Here is a 10,814-nt window from a genome sequence, read left to right as displayed (position 1 = left end):
CAATATTTGTAAGTATATACTCGAAAAACGTGATTATTAGTCATTATTTACATTACATCGCACAACCACAATTTTGTGAATAAAATTTCTTTTTCTCTTTCCTTTTTGAGTAGTCATTGCCAAGGACACACTGCTAGCTGAGAAATATTCAACACTGGAATTTCGCAGCCCTAATTTTCTAGGAAAAAAGCGACGTCAACTTCTTGTAGTGCAATGGAAGTTTAAAAATAAGGGTGCTGGGACTCATGATACTATTATTTCAAGTTCCATAAAAAAATTCTTCTCCTCTACTATATATTTCTCATATATAAATTATAACTTTACCATCACCTAATACCTGTTCTGCAATCTGCATTTTAGCAACTTAAATATGGTTCTACAATTGAATTGATTACCATGTTCTGTTCTATCCAGAAGGAACATTATTTGTGTTTGCTTAATTTTACGTTCTATTAATTTATATGACCATCTCATATCCATCTAAAACCTGTAAGCTAAAGATTAAATGGCTGAAAAGGGGCATTTTTATTTGTCTTATATATAAATCTGCAACATATCAGTTCATCACCGCACACATGCATGCTTAATTTATTTTCTAGATCCAAGTATGTTGAGATATCTTGTTGATTATCATTATAAGACAAGCGTTTGTTTATTATATAGATTAACACTGATTTCACAAGAAACTTTATTTTTCTTGTGGAATATATCCAAAAAAGAAGAAATTTAAAATATAGGAGAAGAATAACTAAAGTGGGAATTTGGGAATACATTCCCTCCTTTTTCCATCTTAATTAATTAATTTTAATACAAAGATGGAAAAATAAAACACACTTCTAAATTTCCGAGCCTAACAACCATAGCTCACTCTGGAAAAATAGCGAGCACTACGGCTCAGATCACTCAGAATCTTTTTATCCACTCCAAATATCAACGGCTCAGATCAACCACTCTCCCCTACAGATTTGCGACTCCTATTATTCATTACACTCTGTACATTAACTCTAACTTTATGTTCTCTAATTTTTATTTTTATTTTTCTTTTAATAGACAATACAGTAAATAGGAAAAGTACTTAGTATTATGCTTGGCTATGAAGAACAATAGCCAACTTCTCTTCCTGATGAAATTTGATTTGCTTAGCAATGAAATCCTCAATGGCTTTCTGAAACTCCTCATTGCTTAATTCATCCACTGGATACACCGTTTCCGACGGATCACCGGAATTATCGATTTTCTGGTATCTCTCCGTCTCCGATCTACGAAGCTTATTTCCGCTTATTTCCTTATTATAACTTCCTCTTTCAAACTTCTCCGATTTAGTTCTCCGTGGAACTTGTGAATAAAATGCCTTCTCCGTCACCGTTTCTGTTTCTTCGGGTTCAAAAATTGTCCGAGTATTCACTTCCAATACAGTCTGTTTGTCTTGGTAGACAATCTCTTCCGGTTCCGGCGGCGAAGACGAGTTACCGGCGGTGAAATTGCCGGAGCACTCTTCCTTTTCGACGAATGAGTCGTAGAGTTCGGCTTCGGCGCTAGCACAGAGAGTTGAGGAGGAATCTCCGAAGAGTCGGCCGGACTTGAAGAGGAGAGTGAGGACGATGACGTTGCAAATAAGGAAAATGAAGAGAGGGCTAAGTATTATGGAGATAAGTTGCCGGAAATATTCGCCGGAGATTTTGACGGCAAAAGGCAACCGAGTAGAGCTCCATAAGAGCACAAAAACTCCAACACAGAACTCAACGATGCGAAAAAGCTTCGTAATGCTTTTGAAACGTTGGAATATCAGAATCACTCTGTTTTCTATTTTCTCACTACCGAAATCGAAAGCATCCATTTGAAAAGCAATGAATACAAGCTCTTTCCAAAGATAGAAAGTTCACTGATTTTGTTTTGGGAAAATTTGAAAGGAAAAATGAGTAAGGGGAAAGAAGAACGGTGGAAGTAAAAGGAAGCTATGGGAATGACGCTTTGGCTTATTACTAAGAGAAGAGAAAAAGACTGAGGAATTTGGATTTATTGCAGCAATGGAACCGTTTAAAAAGAATAGTCCTGCCATTTTTATAGAGTGCCCGTCAAGTGAGGAATAAACAATACGATTTTGTAAAAGCTATTTATGTTTTAATCAGACGTCCGATAATTTAAAAAAGGATCTTCTTTTGCGTTTGATCTATAAATAATTGACAGAAGACACATTTTGGTCTTCAAGAGTTCAACACTTCCAACTCAGGCTCCAAATAAATATGTTGTGTTGGTTCTATGGCTCAATGCCATGCCGTGGTACTAAAAGGGGGATAAATCAGGATATTACATATATTAAGTTGCGGTAATAATTGTAATGAAATTCTACATAAATACAAGAATTTATCCATTATTTCAAAATCAATCACTTAAATTGCTTATATATTGATTATCGTACACAAAATATTGGTATAATTCCAATCATATAGGATATATATATATATATAAGTGATTGGTTTTGAAATATAAAAAGTGTACTCATAAATAAATACATGAATGGGAGTGAATTAGTCAAAAGGAAAATTGAAACGAGAAAATGGTAAATATTTATATATTACCTATTATAAAATTTTAGGCAGAAAGTAACGATAAATTAATTACATTTACAAATATTTGTTATTACTATTTACTAGTAGTAATAAGTACTCCTGTTTCTTATCGAATTATTAGTGTGATTTCGTTTTTAATATTTTGAAGATACACATTTCAAGAAATATGTTCTCCTTTTGGATATTATTGTAAAACAAAGAATTAAAAGGTTTGAAAACTAATTAGACCAAGAAATAAACTCTTCGCAAACATCAATCTATTGTTAATATAACAACGTGTCACGATCCTAATCACTATTAAAAATTCGACAAAAACCGACCAAGGTCGGTCGGTCAAAAAACTGACCAAAAAATCGACCAAAGTTGATCGGTTTTTCAAAATATTTTTTTTTTAATTTTTTTTTTTTACGAAACCGACCAACTTTGGTCGGTTTTCTTTGGCGCAAAAATGCGGGAAACTATTTTTGAGTCTCGCAAAATTTATGTTTCAAGAAACCGACCAACTTTGGTCGGTTTTTCAATTAAAATAAATAAATATTAATATTAAAAAAAACGACCAAAATTGGTCGGTTAATTCGGCGGGTCATTTAAAAAAACCGACCAACTTTGGTCGGTAATTTTATTTTTTAATAAAACCGACCAACTTTAGTCGGTTATTTTCGTGCGAAAATACAATTAAAGAGTATAAATCAAATAAAAGATAATCTTAAAACAAAATGTACCAATGGTCTAGTGATAGAATAGTATCCTGCCACAGTACAGACCCCGGTTTGATTCCCAAATGGTGAATCTTTTTATTACATAATTAAAATACCGACCAACTTTGGTCGGTTTGTTTTGCAATATTTTTTTTTTTGAATTTAATTGACCGACCAAAGTTGGTCGGTAATTTCCGACCAACTTTGGTCGGAATTCCTTTCCGACCACAAAAATACCGTCCACACGTAAATGGTCGCGTTTTGGTCGGTTTTTGGCTATTATCGACCAACGTTGGTCGATTTTGTTGGTCGGTTTTTACCGAATTTCTAGTAGTGAATGAAAACTTCCGGATAATAAAGTTTCGATCTTTAATGAAAATTAAAAAGTCAACCCAAAAAGTCAATCTCGCGCCCGTACCTCGGAACCCGATAAAATTCATAAAATCCGTATATTCATTCCGATACGAGTTCAACCATACCAAATTTATCCAATTCCAGCATCAATTCGTCCTTCAAATCATCATTTTATATTTTTCAAAGTTTTCACACAATTCTCATTTGTTTTCTCAACTCAAACCACTAATTTAATGATAAAAATAAAGATAGAATCATGAAATAAAACCAAATCCTGGGTAATGAATACTCATCCCAATCCAACACGTGAAGAACCCCTCAAAAATCGCTCAAATCTTAGGTATGCAACTCAAGATATGATAAAAATGGCATAACCCTCGAAATAGAGTACTTTTATATTCTGCCCAGATATTACACATCGCGATCGCGGAACATTCCTCGTGATCGCGAAGAACAAAATGAAGGCTGCCAATAATAACCTTACGCGAATGCACAAACACAACCGCGAACGCGACGCACAGCGGCCTCTGCTTACGCGATCGCGAACCAAATGATGTGAACGCGAAGAACAATAAACCTGGCCTCCCCAACATGGTCGCCCACTACGCGATCACGTGACACCTACCGCGAACGCGATGAAGCAACATTCACAAGTACACGATCGCGGACCATTCATTGCGAACACGTAGAAGGAAAAATGGCCAGTAAAAAAACAGCCTACGCGATCGTGAATGGCACTTCGCGATCTCGAATAATTAGACACTAGAAATTAGCAGTCCAAAATATGGAGAAATGGCCCGTAGCCCATCTGAAACACATCTGGTGACCCCATCGAAACATACCAACAAGTTCCATAACAAAACGTGAACCTGCTCGAGGCCACAAATCACATCAAAACTATGAATCGCACCTCGAATCGAACTTAATGAACTTATAAACTTTCAACTTTTACAACTTGCGCTGAATCATATCAAATTAACCCGGAATGACGTCAAATTTTGCATGCAAGTTTTCAATGACACAACGGGACTATATCAACTCCGGGAATCGAAATCCGAACCTGATATCAACAAAGTAAACTCACGGTCAAATCTCTTAACCTTCCAAGCCTTCAACTTTCTAATTTTCGCCAAAATGCATTAAATTAACCTACGGACCTCCAATTCCAAATTCGAACATACGCCTGAGTCCAAAATCACCATATGAAGTTATAGGAATCATCAAAATACCATTTTAGAGTCGTCTACACAAAAGTCAAACTCCGATCAACTCTTTTCACTTAAGCTTCTAAAACAAGAATCATCCTTCCAAATCAATCCTGAATCACCCGAAATCCGAACTCGACCATACACGCAAGTCATAATACATAATACGAAGCTGCTCGAGACCTTAAGCCATCAAACGGGACGCTAATTCTCAAAAATAACTGGTCGGGTCATTTCACAAAGATTAAGTTTAAACCAGACTATCAACTGATCTCGTCGATATAAATCTTTTGCTTCAATTAATTCCATCCTACTTTTAATTATTATGTCTGCATCAGTTCAGAAAGATTGTATGATTTGTGACGATTTAACTCTATCTCGCTCTTTTTTAGCCGGTTAAATTGCATTGAACAAACAAAAAAAGTTTTAACCGTGAAATAGCTAAAATTCAAAATTCTGAAATTTAAACCCATATGGCACCCAGTCGGGTTGCCATAAATTAAACAGGGTTGCATTATTACATTTATCTTGTACTATGTTTCCCAGTTTAACACTACAATAATTTCTTACCGAACATACTGTTTGGGCAATTGTTTTCTAACTTCCATTTTCCTCTTTGGTCGTTATTCTTAGCTCGTTTGAAGGACAAATAGACGATTATGGACATGCGCAATAAAACTTTGCCAGCAACGAGCTTATTAATTTGACATGAGTTGAACTCTATGGGACGATGGCTGTGGCTCCATCAACTCTTGTTTCACCAATTCTTACTATAATTCAATGCTCTTTTTACTATTTTTATATGTTGGTACTTTACTCATAGAGGTTAGATGCTGAAAAAAGAAACCTAACCAGATTCTGATGAGAGCCTCGGGAGGGTACAATCAGTCTTGTGCTTCTGAAGAGTTCTGCCCAACAGTGACATTGAAATTAAAAGACAGGCCTTTATTTGTGACATGACCATGTTTGAATAACATTGTCGCGCCCTTCTCTCTACTTAAAATAAACAAATGTACGGGTGAAACCGAGCCCATGGGACGCTTCGGTTTTCGATGAAGTAAACGGAGGAAAAGACGTGACTGTAAGGGACCAGAATCGAGGCAACGAGCTCCTCGAGTCGGGGTCCGGGCATGACGTCTGCCATCGGCAGTATCGGGGCCACGACCCCCAAGATATGTTTGAATCCCAAAAATCTCTGAGAACATTACCAGATAATATCTCGGCACGTATCAGCAGAAAACCAGTGATTAATTGAACGGAAGATTTTTACCTTTTGTGAAATTGTACTTAGGGAAAAACTCTCCTACTATATAAAGGGGTCTGATTATTTACTATGCACACTGTAACACGTATATCAAGGCAAAATATTCTTATTTTCTCAGTTATTCAAAGTTCTTACTTTTATTCATCAATAACGTGAGCCCGGGATAGAAGGCATGCATTTCATTAAACTGTTACTAAGTCCGGGATCACTCCTCTTGATTTGTTTGATAATTCTTTACGTCCTTTATGTGTTTAATATGCAGACTATCATTTGTATTGAATTAACCCACGTATCATTAAAACCACTTACAAATTTAATTGTAATCCATTTTTTAGAGTAAACAGTTTGGCGCCCACCGTGGGGCTAAGGATAATAGTGGCAATTTGATACAAATTTCCATGACACACTCTATTTTACACCCTTTCTTTGAGCTTTTAATTTCAAGTCAGATTAAAAATGACGAACTCCCAATCTGCCCATTTGAACGTAGATGTTGAGTCCAGCTATAATGGCAAAAACAACAACGTGGTACCCAGAAACGGACTCCCAGTCGCTGATCCGATCGATGCTAACTCACACGTGTCTATCGAAGCAAACTTGCCCACTGACCCCGAAAATAGCATTCCCGGGGGAGCCCGGTCAATAGCTCAGAGTACACACGATGGGGAAGGTGATGGGATCAACTTGCGCGTGATCTTTGAAATGTTATTAGCTCAACAGGCAGCGATAGCCCAGTTGCAGAACTAAAGTCGAGCCCCCAGCAGAGTTAAGCCCGAATCGTCCCAAGAAAATGCCCGCAGAAATGAACTGGCCACAAAAAGGCCGGGTGAAGCGGAACCCGGGACCAACCAGGAGATAATAAAGATGATTGAGGAACTGACAAAACGAGTGAAATCGGGAGAAAAGAAAATCGAAATCAACGACAAAAAAAGTGAGACCTTTAACTCCAGGGTCGACCAAATCCTGGGAGCGCCACCGATACTGAAGGGCCTAGATTCCAAAAACTTTATCCAAAAACATTTTCCTCCGAGCGCAGCTCCGAAGCCGATCCCAAAGAAGTTTCGTATACTGATAAGTAGGGATTGTAACCTATTATTTGCTCTCTTTTACTTGTGTTTTAGGCCAAAAATGCTTGAAGGTATTCCCGGAAACTAATGAAATATGCTTGCTTGTAGGAATTATTCAAAATGAGCCAAAGGAATAAAAATCAACTCACAGACGAATCAAAAGTTGAATAAAAACCAAGACTGGGCAAAGAGGTCTGAAGTGCGGACCGCACAAATATTGTGCGGCCGTGAAAGCCATGATGCGACCGCGATCATAATTATGCGGTCCGCAAGAGGGAAATTCAGAGAGTGTGATTTTGGGCTAAATGACGAGCGCGGACCACACCAGAAATATACGGCCGCAAAAATCCTTGTGCGGCCGCAATTAAAATTATGCGGACCGCGATGAGTGAGATTTAGAGAGCTGCCAACTTGAGCAAAAGATAGAAGTGCGGACCGCACCAGAATTGTGTGGCCATGAAATTCCCTTGTGAGGCCGTGATCGAAATTATGTGGTCCGCAAGATGAAGAATCAGAGAGTTGATTTCAAGCTAAACTCAAGCAAGTGCGGACCACATCACTTTTATGCGGCCGCATAATCTGAAGCGCGGCCATACTTAGAATTATGCGGTCCGCGAAAGTTCAGCTCAACCCAAATCCAAAAGTGAATAACGCGGACCGCATCAGAATTATGCGGTCGCGAAAGCAAGAGTGCGGTCGCACTTAGAATTACGCGGCCGCACAACCTTCGTATGGGCGTTTTTGTCAGATATTTTTAGTTTAGTATAAATAGAATTTTTTATTATTTTTAGGTAATGTTATGTTTTGTATGAGCACCTAAGACGACTGACTTTTCTGTTTTAGGAAATTTTGTACTAGATTCACTTCTTAATATTAAATTTTCATTCCATAAATTAATATTATGGATTTTATCTTCATTTCATCTTTAATTTATGGTATTTTCATGAGTAGCTAAACCCATAGCTAGGGTTGTGACCGAACCCTAGTGTGAGTATTTAATGGGTATTTGATTTTAGGGCTTGAATGTGAATGGGTTAGTGATATTTAGCCTAGTTCTTGCTAGAACTCAAGAATTAATGGTTGCAAACATTGATTCATGCCTTTATGACTTAGTCTCTACTTGAGAAAGAGGGACAAAGTCTAGGAAAACTAGGCTAATAAGGAATTGGGGTGAACTCAAGGAATTGATAGTCCCAATTAAAGGGTTAAACCTAGAGATAGTAATACCCAACTTGAGCTAATATCACTTGATTTGCATGAATACCCATTTGGACTTGAGAAAGCCAAATTGGGCAAAATCACTCAAACTACCGAGAGGTATAGAGTGAGTAGCCGGGTGTGATAGCTATATTACAATCCCAACTAATCAAGCTTGCCCTATATTTTGCTACCCGTTAGATATCCACCTAGGTAGAAGTCACAACACTAGTCTCTTTAAACATTTGAAAAAACAACAACAAAAATATTGTCTTTAGTTTCAATTATTGCAATCTTTAGAGTAAAGTTAGAAGTAGAAATCAAACCCAAACTTGTGGAAGTGTAATTAGATTCAAAACCCGCATTTATCTTAGATATAAACCTAATTCCAAACATTAACTCCCTGTGGATTCGATCCCGACCTAGTTGGGTTAAAACTGTATCGACCACCCTCGCTACTCAATATTAGTGTAGTCTTGGACCAGATCAATTTTTGGCGCCGTTGCCGGAGAGTTAAACGGATTTATCTATATATCTAGATATTTGTGTGTTTTTTCTTTCTTTCCTTCCGAGTCACTAATTTTGTTTGTGAATTGCTTTTAGGTACAAAATAGCCCTTAACAACGAGCCCCTCAAAAATTTACCATTGGGGGAGGAGGTAGATGATGATCAAGTGGATGGGGTTCATCCCGAGCCTCAAGTAAACAGGCGAGGCCGACCGCCTCAAGATTATGTCCCAAACCCTCCCCCACCTCCACCAAGAGCAGCGTATCGGGTGTTGCCGAATGAGGTCTATGCAAGTGTAATAGTCCCGCCCCGGATTAGGGCGGGCAACTTTCAAATTACCAACGTGATACTTACACTGCTTGAGCAGCGGGGTTTCTTCACCGGAGCTCCATACCAAAATGCCTACAAGCATCTCAAGGGTTTCGTCGATACTTGTTGGGGGATCAAGCAAAAAAATGTCATCGAGGATACACTGCGGTTAAGGCTGTTTCCCTTTTCTCTACGGGGAAAGGCTTTGGACTGGTTAGAGAGATAGCCCAATCATTCCATCCACACTTGGGATGAGTTGGCCGAGAAGTTTATTGCCAAATTCTTCTCTCCGGGGCATATGGCTACACTAAGGGATGAAATTTTAGCTTTCAAACAATAGCCCAATGAGCCATTGCACAAGATTTGGGAAAGATATCGCACCATGGTCAAGAATGCCCGAACAATGATATGACTGAGGCCATGATCCAACAGACCTTCTACAGGGGGATCAACACAATAAATCAGTGTGTGGTAAATCAACTCGCTGGGGGTAACTTCATGAACACACCTTATTCTGAAGCTTGTGAAATCTTGGATGAGATGGCAGACACCTCTTCGGCGTGGCAAAGTAGAGCCAATGTTCCTCAGGGTGACCCAAATGTTATTCACCTACATAAGGAGCTACATGATCATGGGCAATCTATTACGGAGTTAACAACCACCATGAACCAATCGGCCAAGGCTCAGCTTCAACAGGTTCAAGGATCGAAACAGGTGAATGCTATGGAAGGGGTGAACATGATGGTAAACAAGAGACGACAACGAGGTCAACAAGTACAAAACCATCCAGAATAATTTGAGCAAAGTAATAGTGGGTATAATCAAGATGATTCATATGATGAGCAAGATGAAGAGGTTCAATATGTCAACAATTATCAAGGTCAAAGAAGCAATGCTCCAAATCAACAACAATGGAGATCACAAGGAAACCAAGGAAACTGGAACAACCAAGGCCACCAAAGAAGTTGGAGTGGTGGCAACAACAATAATCAAATAAATTGGGGTAATCAAGGCAATTGGGGAGGAAATAATCAAGGTAATTGGGGTGGCAACAATCAAAGCAATTGGGGGAACAACAATAATCAAGGGGGTTGGAACAATAACAATCAAGGAAATCGGGGGTCGGGCTTTCAGAGGCCCCCGATGTATCAACAACCAAACAACCCGCCTCCATATCCGTCGCAAGGTCCTAGTTCTTCCAATAGTAAAATGGGACGGATTGAAAACATGTTTAAGCAAATGATGGATAAAAACGCCGACTCCGATGCCCAATTAGCCTCCCATAACACTTCTATCCGCAACTTGGAGGTTCAACTTGGCCAAATTTCTCAAGATTTAAATACTCGCCCAAAGGGGGCACTACCTAGTGATACGGTGGTGAACCCGAAAGGTGGGAATACGGGGCATGCAATGGCCGTGACAACAAGAAGTGGGAGAGGTGGAGTTGCTAGTACCTCAAACCAAAGAAGACATGTGTGTGATGATGTGTTGGTACAAGATGATGATGAGCCAAGCAATAATGTTCAAGCTAATTAAGAAGCGGGGATTGATATTGATGAAAATGTGGAGGAGACGCAAAAAGAAGTGAACCCATCTAGGGAGCACGTGACTGACATGCCGGAACCGGTAGTGCCAAAGGCTAA

The 10,814-nt window shown here is 38.7% G+C and overlaps 1 protein-coding gene across 1 annotated transcript; it reads right to left on the bottom strand.

Annotated features, from left to right (window-relative positions):
• Window positions 1-1,081: 1,081 nt before the first annotated feature.
• LOC104105440 (uncharacterized) lies at window positions 1,082-1,837 on the bottom strand. Its single transcript, XM_009613745.1, has one exon. It carries the CDS (start codon window positions 1,835-1,837, stop codon window positions 1,082-1,084), a length of 756 nt encoding a protein of 251 aa, XP_009612040.1.
• Between the last annotated feature and the right edge of the window lie 8,977 nt (window positions 1,838-10,814).

The sequence above is a fragment of the Nicotiana tomentosiformis genome, chromosome 2 (genome assembly GCF_000390325.3).
Source record: "Nicotiana tomentosiformis chromosome 2, ASM39032v3, whole genome shotgun sequence".
NCBI lineage: Eukaryota > Viridiplantae > Streptophyta > Magnoliopsida > Solanales > Solanaceae > Nicotiana > Nicotiana tomentosiformis.
This window is presented reverse-complemented; position numbering and strand designations above follow the sequence as displayed.